This window comes from Castanea sativa, chromosome 1 (assembly GCF_040712315.1).
Source record: "Castanea sativa cultivar Marrone di Chiusa Pesio chromosome 1, ASM4071231v1".
Classification (NCBI taxonomy): domain Eukaryota; kingdom Viridiplantae; phylum Streptophyta; class Magnoliopsida; order Fagales; family Fagaceae; genus Castanea; species Castanea sativa.
In genome coordinates, this window is record NC_134013.1 from 64,105,136 (window position 1) to 64,127,180 (window position 22,045).

Below are 22,045 nucleotides of genomic sequence, written 5' to 3' on the forward strand. Positions count from 1 at the left end.
GATGTCCAAAATTTAAATTGCATCTATTTCATTGTAATTATCAAATTATAAAAAATAAAATAAAATGATTCAATAGGAGAGTATCTTATCCCTATGTCATTCTTGACTTATTGTGGTTGAAAAAAATCACTTTCATTAAATCTATCACTAATATCATATTTACTATATACTAATCATAACAACCCATGTCACATATTATAATTTTCAACCTATGGGCGATGACGTTCACTTTTGGTAATTACTTTTTATCATCAGGACATAATACAAATTAGATTTCAATATGGTGGAGATTGAGCCTAGATTTCCTATATTGTGTCTTCCATTTTATTTGTGCACGATGTCATAAACATAATGCGGGAGAAGGCCTAAGATGTTAGGAGGTTTCAACGTTGTAGGTTTAAATTCAGATACAAAGGGTTCATGTTTATAACAAGCAACTCGCCCAAGTCAGAATAGAAACAAACCAACAAAAATTGCCCAAAAGCAGATACAGGGCTTAATCACCCAACAGGCCAACACCCATCATCATCATCATCATCATCAATGTGAGGTCGCATTATCAACCTTTCCTCACAGATTGTTAACCTCCCTCCCTGATACATTTTTAACCAGAGTGGTAGACATATTTCACAATCTTCCAAGTTAAATTTTGTCTTCTATATTATTGTGAATATTTTGCCAAATTGTTTGCCCTTTGTTTTTGAGTTTGGTAAAAAAAAAAGTGGTACACATGTTTAAAGTTAATCACTTGGTACAAGGCGTGTTTCGATTCCACATTAATTTATCACTACTACTGAATCATGTTTAATGTCGGCAACTGGCATGATACAAATTCATCAACAAAACTTTGAATCTAAGAATGAACATAATACATTAATGCCATGAGATGCATAAGTTACACAATGTCATACATCAGGATCAGACATCCTAGTTTCACTGATGATGAGAAAACCAGAAAAGGTGTGCAAGCAGCCAAACAACAAAACCAACTAAGCGAACATTGCTTCATCTTCATTGAACACAACTTTTTTCTGCTAAGCCTGAAAGAACGCCTAAAAATTTAATCACTTGAAAATCCATCATCATCATCTTCATGCGCTTTCACAACTTTCTCTAAGAAACTCCTGCGAACTCCATCAATCACAGCTTTACTTGACGGATCACTCCCACTTAGGCCATCATTAAGTACAGGATCTGAATTGCAGAGAACTAATGCAACACCTAATTCCATGTGAACACAGAAATATTTAATAATAAAAATGCTAAGAGTTTCATCAGAATACTTGTGAGTAACAAGCCAGCAGGATTACAATATAATGAGCCAAAGAGCATAATAATTGGGTATCATGACATAAGGCTGAGAAAAGAAAAGGTTCAGGAAAAGTATTCTCCAATAATTCCAAATCAGATATCATGCCAAGAGATACAAGGCAAGAGCACCAACTCAACGATATAAAATCCACCTAATACAAATAGGAAACAGACATTCTGGATACAGCCACGATGCCTCTGCGCAAGTGCTAAAAGGGTGGGGTGAGGTGTCTTAGATTCAAATCTTCCCAACTTTTTTTGAACAATAATAATAATAAAAATTTGGGGTCCAGGACTTGGGAAAAAAAAATTAAAAAATCTCCCAGTCAAAACATCCAATAATACTGCCTAAACTTTTAAGTACCAACATCTACTACCACACATAAAGTTCAACTGACAAAGTTAATACTTGACTTTCAACTACAATTTCCAGGATAAGGTTCACAAATTTTTCTACTTGTAAAAAAGAAAAAAGGTTCACAAAATTTTCTCTTCTGCAATACATATTTCAAGAACAAGAAAGTAAGATGAGTGGTACTAAATAATCCCGTACATGATACATGAAGTTCATTTAAATTATCCACCACTCTCCCCTCCTTCCTCCCCTTGGAGGAGGTATCTCATGGAGCCACTCCATGAACCATCCCCTCACAGCACGTGGGAGCACAGATGCATAGATCCCACATGCTGTTAGAGAGTGGCTCCATGGAAACGCTTTATAAGATAATTCCCCCCCCCCCCCTGGGGCGAAAACTTATTTTAAAAAAAACAATAAATAATCCACCATTTGAAGTTCACAAAAGTAAGTCTTAAGTACAATATTATAAGCATTGCTGTTTGTGCACAGCAAACTAACCTCAAAGATCATACTAAAAATGCCCATAAAAGAAGAGTTAATTTCCATTTTACTACAGTAAATGTCAACTAATATCATGTCTAGAGATAACTTAAATTCAAGCTTAGTTTGTCTTCCAAAAAAAGCATAAGGATCCAACTTGTCATTCATTTGGGTTTAATTTCTTTCACCAACACATTTTACAAATTCATAATACGTGATTGACCTCAATTTTGGGAGTCATCACAGACTGATTATCTGCATAGAGATGCAACGATCTCACATTAAAGAATAGCAATTGATGAAGAGAAGCAGCAAGGTAATACATAAGCTAATGACAATATGAGGCATGCTTAAATATAACATACCTTCAGGAGTGCATCTCCTGCCAAAACTATGAATGCCCACATGATTTGCTTTCACTGCACCATTGTTGTACACTAACAACGTTGGAAGATTACGATCAGGGTAGTTAGGAATGCAGTCTGTAGATATTATCTTAACAAATTTTGTTGCTGGGTATTTCGTTGCCAACTCTTCCAAACATCGCATTAGCAGTGTACATTCTGGGATTCTATCAGAAAATTCCAAAAAAACATTAGTATAACAAACATAACTACAATCCTCATAAAGAAACTAAGTTTGGGATTAAGATCTCTCATAAAGTACCCATCTTTGTAGAGGATCACAACAACCCAAACATCAGATGGAGCTTGTGAAACCTCTCGCACAAAATCTGATCCTGTAATTGGAATCACCGATCCAAACTTTGCAACCTTAGCTGCTTCCCTCATCTCAGCCAACCTCTTTTTCCTAATTAGCAAACACCGTTCAATATATTTAAAAGATAAAACAAAAAAACAAAAAAAAAAACCAGCAAAGACCCTGAATTTCACAAGGATTGAAATTGGATTTAAGGATATGAAGTCAAGGGATATAAAGAACAATTGCAAGTACAAATTGCTTGATATAAATTAAAACAATACATTGATGACGTGAGCATTGGAGCTTTTACTCAAACAAAAACACATGGTAATACTATGGATTTAAAATAAAGTCTTACACCCAGTCATTTCAATCTACATATTACTAAAGCTCAAATCCATCCACAAATTTTATCAATAGGAAAAAAAAATGTCAGTATCTATGGACTCTGCTCACTATAAGTTATATGTCAAGACTTAAGAGAAGACTGACTAAGGCTCAAGCCCGGCCTCAGTTTAATAATAGTGGTGCACATGCAATACAATCCTTGCTGTTTATGAAGAACAAATCATTAATTGAGTATTGCCTGGTTGATAAGAACTGAGATCTTTCTATTATCCTACATTTGGTTAAAATATTCACAATTGAGTTAATCCCAGGACCAGGCAAAAGATATTGTGTTTCATATCCGTTTGATTCTCTTTTGATCAAGAGATATCACATTACACTCTAAAGTCTTAACTATGATCATACCATGTTTTGCTTTCAGGAGATGATTAGATATCATATACCCACTTCACGAATATGATTTTATATAATTTTCCTTTGAAGTAAAACTAAAAATCTAAACATCCCATGTATGATTAAACAAAAATAAAAAATCCCAACCTATGCTACCCTTGTACGATTAAACAACTAACCAACCGTACTGAGACAACACAACACAACTGATACAACGTTAACACAAAAACCCCCACCCAGTTGAGGTTCTATAAAAATGGAGCTGAAAGTTTTAAAATTTTCAATTTGTAAAAAAAACAAATACTAAATTTATTGCCTGTAGTCTTCGAGGAATCGATCGTCGTCGAGATCTGGGTCGTCCTGGAGATCCTCGAGCTCATCCTCGGTTTTGTTATCGATCCAAGACTTGTCTTTCGGAGCAGAGGATTCATCTGGGGCTGGAGTAAAAGCTGGGGGCTTGAAAGCTGGTGGTTTTGGAGGTAAATTCCCGAGCTTTCGTTGAATATCGTCCCACTGCGTCGACGCACCCTCTAAATCCTTGTACACAAAGTGATAGTCCCCCATTGTTGCTCACCTCTCACTACTCACTTTTCTCTACACAATTCCCTCTCTCTCTCTCTCTCGATTCCTTTAATTTTTTTCCAGAACAACGAAGACAACTTTCACTGTTTCAAAACCTAATGGCAATTATACCCTTTTCTCTATACAATTCCTACTCAAATATTTATAATTTCATTTTGGTCCTCTTATTTTTATACCCTACTTTCATTTTGGTTCATGCTGTTATTTTACTTTTTAACAAAAAAAAAACGCTTACATGAATTTTTTTTTTTTTGAGAAACAAAAACGCTTACATGATTGATGTACTGCACTATTTGCTTAAAAAAAATTGTGTTTTTGGTAAGTGGGATGACGATAGAGGCCAAAACAAGTAATTTAGAAATATAAGGGCCAAAATAAAATTATAAAATTTTAAGTTAAAATATAAACTCACAATCTATATTTCACTAAAATTTAACTTTGTTTTTATTCATTTTAGTCACATAAGTTTCAAGTTTATTTAATTAAGAACTCTCCACAAGTATATGTGCTTGTAGAATATAGAGGATAATGACCAAAGTTTAAGTCTCTAGAAGGGAGTTTCACACATATACAATTAGATTGGGCTAAAGTATAATTTTATCTGAAAGCACAAAAAAAAAATTTAAGAACTCCCTATCAAATTTTATTGAATATTGCAGTTAATTGTTCAAATTTTTATTTTCAAGATTTTTAAATTAAAAAAAATTAAACTAATAATTGAAAAATATTTTCTATAATTTTTATTTGAAAAAAATTAACGAAAATTAACAAATTTATAATGTAATAAACTTGAATGTTAGAGGAGTTAAATAAACGAAAACAAAGTTAAAGAACTTAAATGGATTTTAGTGAAATTCAAAAGGTGAATTTTGCATTTTAGCCAAAAATTTAAAGAATAAATTCAAAACTTAGCCAAAATATAGGGACCATAAAGGGATTTTTGCCTAAGCTAATTATATGTTTTAACATTTTTTTAAGGGGGAATTACAAAAAAAACCACATGTGGTTTAGCCCGAATTTAACTTACCCACCCGTGGTTTCATTTTTGACACTTTACCCACATGTGTTTCCTTCCGTTACTACTTCATAACCCACCTCCCTTTCAGACATTACTCTAACACATTTTTTTTTTTTATAAAAAAAAAAAACCAAAAACAAATCAAACACTCCTCTCTCTCTCAAAACACACTCTCATTTACGTGTACAAATTTTTAGCATTTTAAGCTTGTTACAAGTTTAAAATCAAACATATCAATCATTCCAATAAGAGATCGCTTTCTCACTGCTCTCTCTTTGTTTCACACAACTCTCTCTCTCTCTCTCTCTCTTTGGGGTCTGGCTCTGTGAGAGAGAAGAATAGAATCAGATAAGGTGAATTCTCATCTGGGGTTTTTGAATATATGTACTTTCTTTAATTTTATCATATGGGTTTTGTTTAATTGTTGTGCTTTTCTTTGATAATTCTTTTTTTTTTCCTGGGCAAATGGGTGTGTTTGGAATTGTGAATGTGATTGTTTTTTTTTTTTGGGCAAAATGAATGTGGGTTTTGTGTTGAGTGAAAATGTTGTGATCTGGGTTTTGTTTAATTGTTGTACTTTTCTTTGATAATTTTTTTTTCTAGGCAAATGAGTGTATTTGGAACTGTGAACGTGATTGTTGTTTTTTTTTTGGCATAATCAAAGTGGGTTTTGTGAAAATGTTGTGTGGAGTTTGATTTGATTGATTCTCCACTCAATGAATATGCTTTTTCTTTTTCAATTAATGTCTTGCGTGTTTGGTTTTTCTTTTTTGGTAAGATGGGCAATGTGGAATCCTTGGATTGTTCTTTGAGCAATATTAGGGTTTTGATCTTACATTTATGTATATTTCTTTAAGGTTCTTAATCCAAACCTAACTAGAATTGGTACAAGCTTAAAATACTGAAAATTTGTACGTGTGAATTGAATGTATTTTGGGAGAGAGAGGAATGTTTGATCTGTTTTGGGTTTTATTTTTGATAAAAAAATGTGTTAAGTATGACAGAGAGGTGGGTTATGAAGTAGTAATAGAGAGAAGCATAGATAGGTAAAGTGTCAAAAATAAAATATCAGGCAAGTAAGTTAAATTCGAGCTAAATTATAAGTGGTTAATCTGTAATTTCCCATTTTTTAAAATATATTTTAGCTAGAATTAGGTGGGCCGAAACGGGGCTTAAATAATGGCCCACATAAAATTGTTAGACGATGGACCCACTTCGCGGGCCCATTCGCCGTTAATTAGATCGGTCTCACTCAATTCGGTCCCTATTTATATATATATATATAAAAAAACTGTATTAAAGAGCTCTTTCTTCTATTTGCGACTTTTATTTATTTATTTATTTTGGCTCGCTGTGTCTCCGTAGCTGTGAGTGAGTGAGTGAGTGAGTTTGTTGTTGTTGTTGTTGGTATCATCAGCGAGTTAAATCGATGAATTCGTTGGAAGGAGTGGTGGTGCAAATCCAAGGGCTGTCGAGCAGCGCCGGCGACATCTCACGCCTCCACGTCATCCTAAAACAAGCCGAGGAATCGCTCCGCTCCGAGTCGACTCGGTTGTCTCCGATTCTCAACCAGCTTGACCCTTCCAACCACTCTCTCGGTTATCTCTATATCCTGTATGCTCTCCTTCATCCTCCTAATTACACTGTATCCTTTTTTTTTTTTATATATACTTTTTTTATCTGTAAATATACACTGTGTGTTAGGGTTTATATATTCGAGATATTATTACTTTTTTAATAAAAGTAATTTTTAATTTTTATTGGAGTGTGAGTGTTGAAGTTGTTTGGTTGCGTGGAAAACCTAGGAAAGAAAAAAATAAAAATAAATTCTACTGTAATTATATACTGCTAATTCTTAACTTAGTTTTTTTTTTTTTTAATAAAATAAAAATGAAGGAGTAGAAGTATGAGAAATAGTTGCATTATGTTCAATGCGTAGGGTTCAGAAATTCTTTGTGCTTTCAATAATGAACAGAATTTAAGAAAAAAAGAATTTTTGTTTTTGTTTTTGGGGTATGTTCAATTGGGTGGGGTGTTAAATTTTCTTGAGCATTCAATAATGAAAAGTTCTATTTTATTTTTTATGTTTTTGGTTTGATACATTTTAGAGAACACTTTTATCTAACTTAATTAAATATATCACATTATAATTGAGATGGGAATTTTTGGCGGACATGTGTGATGTCGCACTTGATTACAATGGGAATTTGTATGTATTTGTGGTGATCCTGCTTTTTTATTTTTCTTTTGGGGTGCATATTTGTGGTGACAGAGAGGCTTGCACATCTGCTCCAGTTTCGAAAGAGCAAGCTGCTACACTGGTTCCCTACATTGCCAGATTTATTAGTTATTGTGCCCCAGAGCAAATTCGTTTGGCCCCTGAAAAATGTATGTATCTTTACTTGTATGAATTTTATTTGTGGACACAAATGCCGTTAAATCATGTGTAGTATGCAAATTGATGTTATTTATTGTCGGGGTTGCAGTCATAGCTGTTTGTAAGAGGTTCAAGGACCAGGTCATGCTACTTGGAACACCAATGCGTGGGGTGGCTCCATTGCAGGCAGCTGTACGGAAACTTCAGAATTCTTCAGAACATTTGACTACTTTGCATCCGGAGTTTCTTCTTCTTTGTCTATTGGCAAAGTGTTACAAAACTGGCCTGTCAATTTTGGAGGAAGATATCTTTGAAGTTGATCAGCCAAGGGACCTTTTTCTCTACTGTTATTATGGGTGGGTTGTTTCTGCAAAGACTTTTCAGCTTTTGTGGTTATCTTTTTTGGGGAACTCTTCTTGTTATCATGTCCATTTTAATCTTCTTGGTAGCTTTTTTGTTCTCATTTGTCATTTTACTTTCTTTATCCATATGGTGTAAATTCTTGGAACTCTCTTGTTTGATTGTATGCTTAGTTGATTACTTCCTTGATGTTTGTTGTATAACTAGATGCATTTGTAGTGCATTTTTTAGAAATTTAATAATGTGCAATTTTACCTTTAAGATAAGTAAGGCATTTATATCTTGGTGATGTGAGAGGCGTCCATTGATGCATCAAGGGTTTGATAGTATGGTAATTTATTCAATGAAAAATTTTTTTATGGGAAGAAATTACTGCTTAGTTGCCTAAGTATGAATATGTCAAATTTTAGAACAATCCCATAATGTATGGTCCTTAAGAAAAATAGAATATATATATATATATATATATATATATTGATTTTGTGTGTTAAGCTGTTGATAGCTAGTTACTTTTGTTCAAAGATAAAGAATCATTGTTTCTTGTTTACAAATGTTAGGTTTTCTACATGGCAGCAGAATGGTCTCATGAGAAGTCTGGAAATTTTAAATCCTAAAATAATTTCTTATTTTACTCTAAAAGGCATAGGGTGGGGGGAAGCCTCTACTTGTTTAATTTCAAAATTGTATTTACATACTGTTTGTGAGCAAATGCAACCAATTTCATCATCTCTAAGGTGGTATCATCTTAATAATATGGGGAAATATCAGTTCTCAATTGATGTGTGATTTTATCAATCTATAGGGTTTCTGGCTATTGATATTAGTAAGGAAGTTTGCTTACAGATTTTCACATTTGTTATGATTATAGGGGGATGATATGCATAGGACAAAAACGTTTTCGCAAGGCACTGGAGCTCCTACATAATGTGTGTTATATCTATACAGCTCACTAGCTAAGTTAAAGGTTGTCATTGACATCTTGACTTTTTTTATGCACATGGCCATCCTAATTGCTCATTGCTTATCTTTCAGGTTGTTACTGCTCCAATGTCAAGTATAAATGCCATAGCTGTTGAAGCTTACAAAAAGTACATATTGGTTTCTCTCATTCACAATGGACAGGTATGCTCTTTTTCTTTACCCTCATACTGATGGGACTGAAGAGAAGGCTATTAAAGAAAACATGGTCAAATAGTTCACAGTCGGGATACAATTTGTGGGCAATTAAATTGCTCTCACTTTTCTAGACTAATAAAATTACTTTTTATATTTTTTATGGCAGTTCTCTACCAGTCTTCCTAAGTACACTTCTTCAGCCGCTCAGAGAAATCTAAAGAACTACTGTCAGGTATTTTTTATATTAATTTAGGCATTGCTATTGATTCTGGGAGTCCTTAGGTTGATTCTAGGTTTAGATTTTTTTTTTTTGGTTAGACTAATGATTTACAAGCTTGCTACTTAGTTTTAAGTTTTTTGATATGTATGCTACTATGTTTTAAAGTAACATTAGTAGAATTAATAAAAAAGGACTTATTAATTAAGTGAGTAACAGAGAATATGGCTTTAGATAGAATAGAATGGAGGAAAAAAATACATGCAACCGATCCTAACTAATCTAATGAAGATCCTTAGCCAACCCCAAAAATTTGAGATTAAGGCTTGTATGTTGTTTTTTTGTTGTTGTTGTTGTTATGCTACTAGTTTTAAGTTATGGTTAGAGCATTAGCATCTGGGTTTGTAAAAAATACCTATTTTAACACATGAAAAACTACTTATCTACGTTAACACACTATTTTACCACACTCTGCATCCCATTTCTCATTTTTCACTTCACAACCAACACTATTCATTTATTTATTCATTTCACTCTCTCTTCCTCTCTGTCTCTCTCTCTTCCTCTCCAACTGAAACTATTGCAATCTCTTCTTTTTCTTTTTTCTTTTTTTTCTTTTTTGATACCAATGAAAACATTAAAGAACAGAGAGTACCACATAGTAGCACTACAAAAACGCTGGGGAAACCAGCAATGGTGGAGAGAGAGAGAGAGAGAGAGAGAGAGAGAGAGAGAGAGAGAGAGAGAGAGACCAATTCTATTTTGGTGTTTGGGGTTGCTAAAGTAAGATTTTAGCACTTTAGCAACACCAATGCTCTTCGTGAGCAGAGTTATTGTACAAGTGTTATGGAAAGAACAATTTTTTATCCACATTGTTGCATGCCCATTTTAACATACTGTTTGCTTGTTAACTCCACTTTGATAATTGGCCTCAATGAGAGGCTTGGATTGATTAATAAATAGATTTTCCTTTTAGATCTTGGATTCATTAATTTCATTTTGTACTTATAGAGATCAATGTGTTCCTCTTCTTACCAAGCAGAAATTAAGTACTAATAATCTTTAGACATTTTGGACTAAAATAGTTGTCTTGTTTGAATGGTTGGCCAGCATTATGGCTAGAATATAATGATTGACTAAAACTACATAATATATATATATATATATATATGTGTGTGTGTGTGTGTGTGTGTGTATATATATATATATATGAAGAAAAGATCTCTTTGGGTTGTCCAAATTAAGGTTCTAATGAGCTGACAAACATGAACTAAGAGATGTTTGTGTGACCTAGCTGAAAAGGCTACTGTTCACACTTCACACTCAAAACAATATTTGTTTCTATATATGGAGGTAGGTAGTTTTCTTTTAACTTGTCTTATGCGCCCACCTTTGTGATTCCTATATTTCATTTATGCGATATGAATTCACCTTTGTGACTCCTATGTTACATTTATGGCCCTTGACATAACAACAATTCGGGCATCTCATGCCAGCTTACCAGTATGATTAATCTGCTCCGTTAAATCTATCTTTTCTCGGCTAGACATAATAACAATTCAGGCACAACACTAGTCCACCAACTCATTCTTGGTCTTCTTTCTGTGCAACAAATCACGACTAGAACACCTGAAAATTTTGTTGTATTCTTTCTCGTGTGCATATTTGAACCATTGTTCATGGTATTCAAATTTGGAGCTTTGCGAACATTGTCCAAAACAATTATTTGTTAATTATCTTATTTATTAAAATAAAATTATTTGTTCATTATCTTCTTTGTGCAGTCCTACATTGAACTGGCGAATAGTTATAGCACTGGGAAAATTGCAGAATTAGAGCAGTACGTCCAGACAAACGGGGAGAAGTTTGAAAGTGTGAGCTTTCTACTATACACAATTCATTCTATACTTTGTTTTGGTTAGAACTTAGAAGTCTGAGATCTATGCTTAAGTCAAGTAGGACGCAACATTATACTTGGGTTTTTTTATAGTTATTTGGTGAAGCTCTAACCCGAATACTTCAGCTATCTAAAGGTGGCCTTATTTTTCTTTTCAGGACAACAATCTTGGACTGGTGAAGCAGGTTGTGTCATCCATGTATAAGCGAAATATCCAGAGATTGACTCAGACATACCTGACCCTCTCTCTCCAAGATATTGCCAACACAGTCCAATTAAACAGCCCTAAGGAGGCAGAAATGCATGTCCTACAAATGGTAGTTTCAGAGAGACAATTATGTATCATAATATTGCCTCACGTCATTTAAATTGTGCTACTGACATTTCTATGCCAAATTTAGATCCAAGATGGTGAGATATTTGCAACAATCAACCAGAAGGATGGAATGGTTAGATTCCTGGAGGACCCTGAACAATATAAGTCCTGTGAGATGATTGAGCGTATCGATTCATCCATCCAAAGGTATGCAGCTTGAAGTTTGTTCAAGTTTTCAAGTTTATTAGAGAGAAGGGTACATGATATCTTAGTCCTTCCTGTATTGTCCAAGTCTTAATTTCCAGTGAGATGGCATTGGATGATTTTCTTGTTCGAATCAAATACATTTTATATGAAGTGAATATCTTAGAAATAAAGTAAAATTATAATTATTTACCAAAAGCATAATTATAAATCTCATAATGCATCCAGAGTTGAATACCCTCCCCCCACTTAAAATGTATCCAAAAAAGACAAATGTATCATGCTGTACATAAAGCATTGTAACCACGTCAGAGATGTGGAGCGGAGCCCATGTTTTAACTCTGTTTGCTACTTTTCCATTTCTTACAAATTTTCTTTAATGATATCAAAATAAGACTATGGAATCATTGTTGATGGTGATTAACAGAAAATCAGTGGTTGTTTTTCTCTTTATTATTTTCTTTTTGCTCTGGATGTAAATATTGTAAAGATTTCAACCTTCTACTGTTGGTATCTGTTCTTTTATCATGGAAGTCATCTCCATTTCTATAATTGTTTATGTTCCAGGATAATGTCACTGTCAAGGAAGCTGACTACTATGGAAGAGCAGATGTCATGTGATCCTCAGTACCTAGCAAAGGTTAGCCTATCACTTCATTTTGTCTTTATTTTCGCTGAACTTGTTTGTATAAATTATCTGATCACTGATCACACAATACATGTTTATTACGTATATGTTCAGGCTGGGAGAGAAAGACAGAGATTTGACTTCGATGACTTTGATACTGTTCCTCAGAAATTTAACATATGAAGTAATCTTGATTAGTCATCCATGATCTATGGCAATGATACATGATTACAAGAATGATGCCAGACCACATACTTTGCTCCATCGGCATTTATTGTTCAAAGAGATGAAAATTTTTCTTTTGTTATTTTACTCCCAAAATGAGAGATGTGGATATCTGTGATTAGAACCTTGTTCAATTATTATTATCTAGTTATGAGATGTTATATATTGAAGTCGTTTCCTGTATTCTTTCTCAATGATGGTCTTTTTTGTTTGTTTGTTTGTTTGTTTTTTTTTTTTTGTCTTGGTAAATAACTCAATGATGGTCTGAGCATTATGCATTGTTAACATTTAAATGTTTTTAAATTGAAACTTATGGATGATTCAGTGCAATACCAGAAACATTCCCCTTTCTTGATATGGTGCTGGAGCACAATTTGTAGACGAATGCCCCTATATCTTAATCTTTAGTCTCTACTGTAGTTGGGAAAGACACCTCTTACAATGAAATCTGCACCAAGTATCTAATATGTGGGCAATCAACTAACAAAGAAATCACCAAGAGTCTTGTAATTCAAATGGCATCTCTTGATGTGTCCTACAGAGACATTTTGGGGTTCAAAACGCTCCACTCTCCTATTGTTGCACCTGTCAAACTGTCCAAAAAGAACTGATGAAGGAATTGCTTCATTTTCTTAGCTAGACAGTACACACTTTAGTCCAGTGGAAAGACAAGCATAAAGAATATGTAAAAAGGCAAATTTTTCCGCTCACTGACGATTTAACATCTGGTAAAATATATATTTCTTTTTCTTTTTTGAGAATCAACATTTGGTATGATCTAAGTGTAAATAATTGTTTAAAACTGAAGATCAAGGTTCAAAACTTCAAGTTCGACAGTCGGGAGTTGGGACACTTAGACCCATCTTTTGCTCAGATTCTGGATTTGGGTCTACATTCTATAATATAGCCTGGAGAAGAAGCCATTTCGTTGCTCATTAGAAAGCAGATAATAGAAGACAGGCAAGCAAAAAGCACTAGTTTAAAATTTAATGCACCAGATCAATAAGCAATTCCAAATGTCAACAACAAATTTCTTATAAACAATCACAAGAGTGTACAGAAGAAATGAAATTTCAAAGTGGAATTACATCTGCTATATAAGAAATACTAATCACAAATCATATTTCTAACAATTAATTTCTCAAAGTGAACACCATACCAATGACAAGCCGATACAAGATGTACAAAGGGACTTCCCCAAGGGGGTTAAATAAGTAGAAAAAAAAAGGGGAGAAAAGCAAAGACACAAGAGAGCACTCTTGTCAAATTTTCAACTACCACCTAAATCAGTTATCACAAAAAGAATACCTATGAATAGTGAATACAAAGAATATATTCGTATCCATTTTTTTTTTAAAGAATGATTAATTTTGACTTTGGTTCCTCTCTTTACACAACATGTGCCACTCCTGGAGCACAGCAGCTTGAAGAGCACGATGCTCAACCTCCTCTGCAGTTAACTTTGACAGGGTTGAAGGTCCCTTCGTTTTTTCATCTTCTTCACCATCTTTCTTCTTTTCCTTCTTTTTATCCTCATCTTCCTCATCTTCATCCTCATTTTCATCATCAGATTTTGGAGTCTTTGGTCGTGGTTGGGCTGCTTTCAGTAAGGCAATTCTTTCCATTGAGATCCTAAGCCTCTCAGCAGCAGCCACCTTCACTTCATCTTCGGGCATGTACTCCACACCCCCATCAGTAAGATCATCCAACCATCCCTGTAGATCTGATCCAATCTCCTTTGTAATTGATGCATCAGAGGCTCTAACCACAAATTTGCACATCATGGTGGTTGTCTCATCTCCCAAATCCACATTTCTGCTCACTTCACTGGCACCAAAGATCATCATGCCCAGAAAACCTCCATACCAAGTTTTTGCAGCAAAACAAAGCTGTTCCAATACAGTGAATTAATTGATACTTTGTTTCAATAATTTGTTCCAAGAAAATAGCATGTAGGAAGAATGGCACTGGTCTAATCCCACAAAACAACTATATATTTCACATATAATTCAGCTCCAAATACTTTGAACTTTCAACCATTTTAGATCTAGTCAAGAAGTGGTAAATAATTATACCAAGTTCCACTAATTATCAGAAATTCTTAGTTTCTGAAAAGAACATATCAAAGCCAAAATTGAAATTTGCCACTGACAGATTTGCACTCCAATTAGAACTTAAATTCAAGATAGGTCTAAGAAATACCACAAGTGGTTTCACTAGAGAAATGACAACTAAACAGCAGGACAAAACCAGAATAAGAAAATGAACTGCAAAGAGATTGTTGACTCATATATCAGGAAAACTATACCTGAAACCCTGCCACAGTCCGGATAACATGTGAACAAACTCTGTGGAACGGCTTAGAGGACAAAGATTTCAGCCCACTTAAGAAAGGTGATTCACCATACTGCTGTGCAGCCGTAGCCTTGAAGCCACTTCCTTCATATGTATATGTACCAGTGTACTCTATTACTGCTGGCAAACTGGGCCATAGGCGGAAAAATTCAACAGGAGAGATTTTATGCGGCAAAAGAAGCTCAGTCAGCGGAATTTTGTAAGGTTGACATCTCAAAATAACTGGCTCTCCTAGCTCAGGCCTTAAGCTTCTCTTTTGTCTCATGATTTGTGGATCCTCTTCAGCGTAGTCACCTTCATAATCTCCTGCAGCACCACTCCCATAGAATGGATAATATAATACTTGCACCCAAAGGGCACATCTCTCAAAATGAGTTACACCCACCGTTACACTGGACAGTACTGGGTCCTACAAATAACATCAGGAAAATGGATAACAAAAAACTCACAAAAAAATAGAATCTTTTTGTGGGGTGGGGGGAAGTTATATTACAGTGAAAATAAGATTAAACTGGATAGTACAGGATGTTACAAATAACATCATTAGGAAAATGGACTACAAGGCAGCAACTCCTTCATGTCACACTAATTTTAGAAGATGGCATCCATCAAGGGAATGCCAAGATTATGGCCAAAAAAATGAATAGAAAATAATATTTAGGAACTCAACACATTCTGATCACTAAAGCCTGTTAAAACCCGGTAACAGACACAACTCTCGTAACTATGGACCCCACCATATCTATACTAAGGGATTGATCAAAAAGAATTTCATTGACTAAGAAAGACTATCATTTAAAGGAAAACTGGAGAAGGCTTTAACCCCCCCCCCCCCCCCCCCCCCCAAAAAAAAAAAAAAGAGGTATAAAAAAAGATGCAATATAAAGGCAGGGAAATAAAACCTGTGAAACAAGATTACGCAGCTGCCGAACTGCTTGAGGAGACCCATCCATATAATATAATGCACCAGACAACCCAACTCGAATGTCCACCCGATTTAGTTCAAGCTCAGTTAAATTTAAGACCTGCAACATGTTCATTAATTGTTGATAATGCTTCAATCAAGCACAAAACCAGAGCAATAAACATGATAGCTTGTATCCTACAAATAAAGAGTAATACTTTTCATCCCTTAAAGCAGTCTCATTTAAGTGAATTTAAACCTAATACAATTAATTCTTTCAGGCAACCTCAAACTGTTCAAATTATGAACCGCATGATTAATTGTGTACCAGGCAATGAGCTTGTGTAGGATACATGGGAGCTTATGCAATAAACTAACATGAAAGACAAATAAGCTCCTAACCACCTTTTTTTTATAAGTCCTACCCACTTAAACTGTGTACACATTGTATCATGCAAATTCACAAATAAATATCAGGTACGCTCCATAAAGTGTGTTCTCAAAAGGAGGTGATTGTTAATAAGCTCATGAAAATTAGCAATTTTGTGAGTTCAGACGAAGTGAATTCCTAGCTACCTTCGAACCACAAACAAACACACTCCATACCATATGTGATCATTGTTTCATTCTTCTTAACGAAAATGTAACTGTGGCATCATGTTATGCAAGTATCTTACTTGAAATCTTAAATGAGTCCTATTTTGCATTTTTTACGAGTTTGAATTGGTATTATATTGCATATTAATGAGAACCATAAATAAAAGGACCTCCACAAATATTTGTAATAGTTAGAAGTAGATAAAATTCCACCTTTAAATGCAGAGTGATCCTTCCATCACTTGAGTCTGCTAAATGGTATGCTTCAACATAGCATGGATCACTGCTACCAGTCAAAGAAATTGCAGTTGGAGGAACTTTCAGTGAAGTAGAGTCAACTCCTTTTGTCAGCAAAAGGGTTAATTCACTAGGTTCTGGCCTCCAAAGCTCTAAAATAGCCTTGTGAACCAATCCTTCCAACTTTCTATCCTGAGCTGCAGCTGCCTCATAAAACTGAACAGTTAGTTTGTGGTGGCTAAATGGGTAATCTCCCCTGGCTTCACTAACCGCTGACCACCTGAAAAAGATACAAACCATCCAAATCTTCAACAATCTCAATGCTATTAAATTACTGAGATGCTTGTTAAGAAATTAAAAAATTAAATAAAAAAAAAAGGCTGACGAAATGACAATCACAGAAAAGCCAAACTACAATTGTTTGGAAATCATTCTTGTCTGCCACTCCAACAGGCTCTGTTTGACTTGGGAACAGATCCGTATTCAGATAGTACATTTCAGTACAACATCTACATTTTTTTTTTGGGGGGGGGGGAGGGAGAATTAAAACAGAAACGTTGAATACAAATAAGGAATATAATAGGCAAAGTCAGGCATATAAACAAATGAGAACTTTCAACCAACCCTTTGTTGTAGCACTGATGCAAATAAGAAACATAATAGGCAAAGTGAAAATATGAAACATGCTAACCTGCTATCTGGATGACTTGTAACATATTTAATTCTCTGCAATATCATGCGGCTCTGATGCTTGTTGACAGAATCAGACAAATTACTGCTTCTGAACTCTTCAAGTTCTTTAGTCAGTAATTGCCCAGCCCTAGGGTTACGTGATCCCAGCCGCTGAGCACATAAAATAACTGCCTGAACATCTTGAAGCCTATTTGTTGTATCTGCAGATGAATCTATGTTGAACAAAACTTTGTGAATATTTGCTATAATGATGTTAAGCGGATCATCAGGGTCATCAGCTAGAAGTGGGTCCAATCCTTCTAGGTCAATGTGTTCTGCAATAGCCCAAATAAGGCGGGCACATATTCTTGGGGTATATACCTGCCAAATGGACAACGGTTCAAATTGACATGCAAAATAAATAAAGGCAATTCAATATCCATTATAAGAAAAACGACAAAGATGATTAAGACCTAGGAATTGGGTAGTAATTATAAAGAAAACAGTGTGGACACAAAGAAGCAACAACAAAAGAAAGGATAAACATCAAGGAAAATCAGTCAACAAATAATGCCCATCTTTTGTTTTGAAGATAATAACGCCTTCCTCTAAACAAGCATTTCCATAATTCCTAAGAAATCAGATAGCAGTTGCAGGAAGAAAAAAACAATAAGTGGCTCCTGCACCCAATATGACCGTGTGTTTCAAGCATCAAATTTAAGATTCATTGAATCTTTCTGTTAGCTTATATATAGATAACATACAAAGCTATACTATAAATTGCTTTCTTTAGCACCAAATTTGTTGGTTAACAGCCTGTGGAATCACCCATCAGCATCACTCATAAAATCAGCTTATTACTAAAGTTCAAATTATTGCGGGGAAAAAAAAAACATAAAACATAAATAAACTACTGACAACATGCGGTGTAGCACACAAGAGAACATAGGCTTGTAGCCTCATCAATGTCAGTTTGATTCAATCATTTCTGACTTATTAAGATATAATTTCAAGAAAAACATAGTAATAGTGTTATATAACAAGAACCATACCAGTCTTTTTCTTCTGTGCAGTATTTTTTTTTTCCCTTCCTTAAAAAAAGGTACCGCAGATGAAAAACTACTAAACATGAAATAACCATAATTCTTTGAAGCAATAAATGCAAATATAATGAGTGAGGAATTGCAACAGCCACATGCATTGCCAAGATGTTACATCATAAGTAAGTGAAAATATAAGGAATTCACATACCTCACGTAGATCTTTCACAAGTTCACGTTGTAATTTTTGCAACCTTGTCTCATTTAAAATTTGATCTTGAGAAGCTCCATCTTTCACCCTCTTTACACCACCCCTCGTATCATAGATATGGCACAACCTAACAAGCAACTTCAGGTAGCAATCAATTGCATAGGTCCGACCATCACAATCCCACTTGACGCAAGGTCTACACACTTCCACAACTTCCAAAGCAGGCTCCGTCCAATTCAGAGCACCATAACCAGTTCCATATGCTAAAGCTCCAATGACCCTGCTCTCCATGCCTGAGTTCTTTTGTTCAGGCAAAGGTAGGGACAACTGAAAGCAACTTTCCACCAGTGATGCTACTAACTCCTCCCTAAATAAGCTTTTACTCGTTACACTATTAAGATCATCTCTTATTCTTGCATCCTCAAAAAGTGAAGCAATATCAGTTCCTGCAAGAGGTTTCTGACCTCTTCGAACGCTTTCCTTTGCAAATAGGTCAACACAGAGAGCTGTCCTACAAATGCAAGCCAAAGCATGCATGCGATCTGATTCTGCCCTCAAGTTTTTCACCATAAGAAGCAACCTCCTAAACAATGAAACCTACGGACAGAAGATTTAAAATTGGAGACCACACTCAAAACTCAACCCTCACACACCGATAACTTGTAAGTATTTCTTGCAGCTACCAATTCCACCACAAAATAATATATAAAAAAACCTTGCTGCTAGAGTTACACATGTACATGACTTGCTGCTAGAGTTACACACCGATAACCACTTTAACATGACTTGGCCATTTATTCCTCCTTTTTAAGTAGCACTAAAGCCTTGAATAAGACCGCCAATTTACACTTCTAATCTATATAAGAAGCTAATAAAAAACAATACATTTCATTCATCAGCTCATTAACTGGACATTCTTTAATAATGAAGCGCATTAAGCTCACAACTCAATAGTACTAACCAAGAACATAATTTTTTCATGTTTCATTCTCTATCCTCGCCAAAGTGACTACGGTTTTAGCTTCTAAAGCTCAGGCACTAATTATTTTTTAACGGCTAATAACACTGGTTTGGTAGAGTTTGATTTACCAAAATGTGCTTCAAAAGGTTTGAAAAATTGCACTCTACCAATATCCTTTCCTCCCCAAATCATTAAAGTGCAGAACTTAGTTACAATTACTTAGGTGCAATTCAGTAGGTTCACCAAAATTCAAACACATGGTTGCAATGACCAATAAGTGCAAGTGCAAATAGTGTTATCTTTTACAAGGACAATCAACTTCAATGTAGCTATGTGCTTGAATTTAATGGGAAAACCTAATATAATGCACCTAAGGAACTGTAATTAAGTTTTATTCATTGTTAAAATTCACATATGTAAATCACTTGCTTCAAAAAGAAAGACTAAACTCATGAACTAAATGCAAATACAATTAAGGGTAAAGTGCAACTCTTTAAACCACAAATTGGCAAATTGAACTGGACCCAGGAATTTCCATGACAACCACTCCACAGTATTCTAAACTACAATGTACACACCAAATACATGAAAAATTCAAATTCAACAGTAAATAATAACACCAATAGAAAAGAAAAATGAGCACGCGCACCTGCATATGAAGATCAAGAAGGTGTAGATTGGTAACAACAGCCCTAACAATACTCTCTCTGGCAGAAGAGAATTCCTGCCTATCCCAAAGCGTGAGAATCGCAATGATGGAGAGCGAAGCCCACTCGGTCTTTCCTCCAGGTACATCAGCCAAATGCAACATGTTAATCCCGACTTCGAAGATCAATGCCGGATCCAATGACGAAGCCAAGAACGGTGCCAAATGCGAAACCACGTCCGAAACCCCGACGAACCTTTCCGCATTTGAATCCAATACACTGCTATTTGAAGAAGAAGAAGAAGAAGATTTTGATAGCTTCCGAATGACTTCAACGGCATCTGAAGCCACGGCCTTGACCGCATACACTATCGGAAACACCGTAGCTCTGAAGCTCTCCACCGGCAATACCAACGACCTAGCCATCAACGCGTTCCGCTTCTTCCACACGAAGTCTACCATTGAAGAAACCCAATTGGATCGAATCGCAAGCGAGTTCTCGCTATCGACGAGCTTATCTCCGGCTAACCTACTCATCCGCTTCGAATCGAACTCTTGGAACAATCTCCCGACGGATTCGAAGGCGACTTTGGAAACGTTATCGGATCTGTCAAGCATGTTGAGGCCGATCCGAGTCCACCAGGTGGAGACTCGGTCGAGGAGGCTAACACTGTTCTCGCAGAGCGTAACGACGTCGTCGCGAGCGAGAATGCAACCTAGGGTTTCGGTGATGGAGAAGCGGAGGTTATCGCTGGTGGAATCGAAGCAGGTGTTGATCTCTTTGGTGGAGTCGGTGAGGAGCTTGGAGAGTCGGTGGGAAGGGAGGGCGGAGAGGATGGAGATTGCGGCGGCGGTGACGTCAGGGTCGGGGAAATCGAGATCGGAGCGAACGCCGGTGATGACGGTGTCCCAGAGATCGGAGGTGAGACGAGTGGAGCGGATGAGATCGAAGGCGAGCTTTTTGGAGACGGCGGAGGCAGGGGAGGCGACGATTTCTTCGACGGCGGATTTGGCGAGGATGGAAATGTCGCGACCGGCGGCGGACTGCTGGAGGGCTTGGAGGAGAGCTCCGGTTTGGCGGAGGGCGTCGTTGGAGCGGAGGTCGGCTTGGATCTGAGCGTAGAGGATGTCCATGATTGTAAATAGAGAGAGGAGAGATTGAAGTATGTATGGAGAGGATTTCTTTTGTTTTGTTTTGGGTTAGGAATTCAAATTATTGGAAATGTCGGACATGAGGATTGGATTTTTAGAAGGGAAGGGAGTGTGGGAGTTTAGCTTAAGCTGCTTTTGTTGAGAAATGCGGCCATGGTGGCTCTGTCAACTTAGTGTCAGGGGCCGGTTGGCAATGGGGAAGGGAATAAATTTAAAAGAAACTGTAAAAAAAATAGTAATAATAAAATTTAAAGTTTATAAAATATTACAAAAACAATATTTTTTTTTTTATAATAAATACAAAGTACAAATACAACATTTTTATATAATTTTGATTTGAGTAATGTACCAATAATATTGTTACATCACAATATATTTTACAATAACTTTCACAATTTTTTTTATAATAATTAATTTGGCAAATTTGTATTCACTCTAATTATATTTTACTCTTTTAACAAGTATAAAAATATTTTGTAAGAATTGCTGTCGTATTTTGGCCTTTGTTACTTAGAATTTATAATTATATCCTTCAAATACTTTGCTAAAACTTAAAATTTTTAAATTTTATCTCTAGTGAGTTTAAGGGTCATGTTGGATTGAGGAAGAGAGAAGGGGCTGTTGGAACACTTTTGTTTGTAAAAATATATATATATTTTAATTGTATAGACAACATATTGATTGTGATAAGTTTACAAAAAAGTTACGTTTTTTATGTGGAAAATAAATTTATTGACA

The 22,045-nt window shown here is 35.4% G+C and overlaps 3 protein-coding genes across 3 annotated transcripts; 1 reads left to right on the forward strand and 2 right to left on the reverse strand.

The window, feature by feature from the left end:
• Window positions 1-846: 846 nt before the first annotated feature.
• LOC142621596 (uncharacterized) lies at window positions 847-4,462 on the reverse strand. Its single transcript, XM_075794893.1, has 4 exons — window positions 3,909-4,462; window positions 2,816-2,959; window positions 2,515-2,720; window positions 847-1,221 (listed from the first exon to the last, which is right to left on the reverse strand). The coding sequence occupies exons 1-4, from the start codon at window positions 4,154-4,156 to the stop codon at window positions 1,061-1,063; spliced, it is 759 nt and encodes a 252-aa protein (XP_075651008.1). The 5' UTR covers window positions 4,157-4,462; the 3' UTR covers window positions 847-1,060.
• Window positions 4,463-6,480: 2,018 nt separating this feature from the next.
• On the forward strand, window positions 6,481-12,744 carry LOC142622774 (COP9 signalosome complex subunit 3). The gene is made up of 11 exons (XM_075796306.1): window positions 6,481-6,806; window positions 7,465-7,580; window positions 7,679-7,925; window positions 8,798-8,855; window positions 8,962-9,051; window positions 9,212-9,277; window positions 11,047-11,136; window positions 11,318-11,476; window positions 11,561-11,682; window positions 12,247-12,319; window positions 12,422-12,744. Exons 1-11 carry the CDS (start codon window positions 6,622-6,624, stop codon window positions 12,488-12,490), a joined length of 1,275 nt encoding a protein of 424 aa, XP_075652421.1. The 5' UTR covers window positions 6,481-6,621; the 3' UTR covers window positions 12,491-12,744.
• Window positions 12,745-13,536: 792 nt separating this feature from the next.
• Window positions 13,537-21,479, reverse strand: LOC142612083 (protein TPLATE). The gene is made up of 7 exons (XM_075784215.1): window positions 20,159-21,479; window positions 18,549-19,145; window positions 17,317-17,678; window positions 16,602-16,905; window positions 15,790-15,912; window positions 14,841-15,296; window positions 13,537-14,421 (listed from the first exon to the last, which is right to left on the reverse strand). Exons 1-7 carry the CDS (start codon window positions 21,287-21,289, stop codon window positions 13,897-13,899), a joined length of 3,498 nt encoding a protein of 1,165 aa, XP_075640330.1. The 5' UTR covers window positions 21,290-21,479; the 3' UTR covers window positions 13,537-13,896.
• Window positions 21,480-22,045: the final 566 nt, after the last annotated feature.

Coding starts and splice junctions, on each gene's coding strand:
- LOC142622774 (XM_075796306.1), top strand. CDS start 6,622: ATGAATTCGTTGGAAGGAGTGGTGGTGCAAATCCAAGGGCTGTCGAGC. Junction 6,807..7,464: donor CTCGGTTATCTCTATATCCT/GTATGCTCTCCT, acceptor TTGTGGTGACAG/AGAGGCTTGCACATCTGCTC. Junction 9,052..9,211: donor CTCTCATTCACAATGGACAG/GTATGCTCTTTT, acceptor TTTTTATGGCAG/TTCTCTACCAGTCTTCCTAA.
- LOC142621596 (XM_075794893.1), bottom strand. CDS start 4,156: ATGGGGGACTATCACTTTGTGTACAAGGATTTAGAGGGTGCGTCGACG. Junction 2,960..3,908: donor CGATTCCTCGAAGACTACAG/GCAATAAATTTA, acceptor TTTGCTAATTAG/GAAAAAGAGGTTGGCTGAGA. Junction 1,222..2,514: donor CAGGAGATGCACTCCTGAAG/GTATGTTATATT, acceptor ACATGGAATTAG/GTGTTGCATTAGTTCTCTGC.
- LOC142612083 (XM_075784215.1), bottom strand. CDS start 21,289: ATGGACATCCTCTACGCTCAGATCCAAGCCGACCTCCGCTCCAACGAC. Junction 17,679..18,548: donor TTGTGAAAGATCTACGTGAG/GTATGTGAATTC, acceptor TCCATTTGGCAG/GTATATACCCCAAGAATATG. Junction 15,297..15,789: donor TGCGTAATCTTGTTTCACAG/GTTTTATTTCCC, acceptor TGTTATTTGTAG/GACCCAGTACTGTCCAGTGT.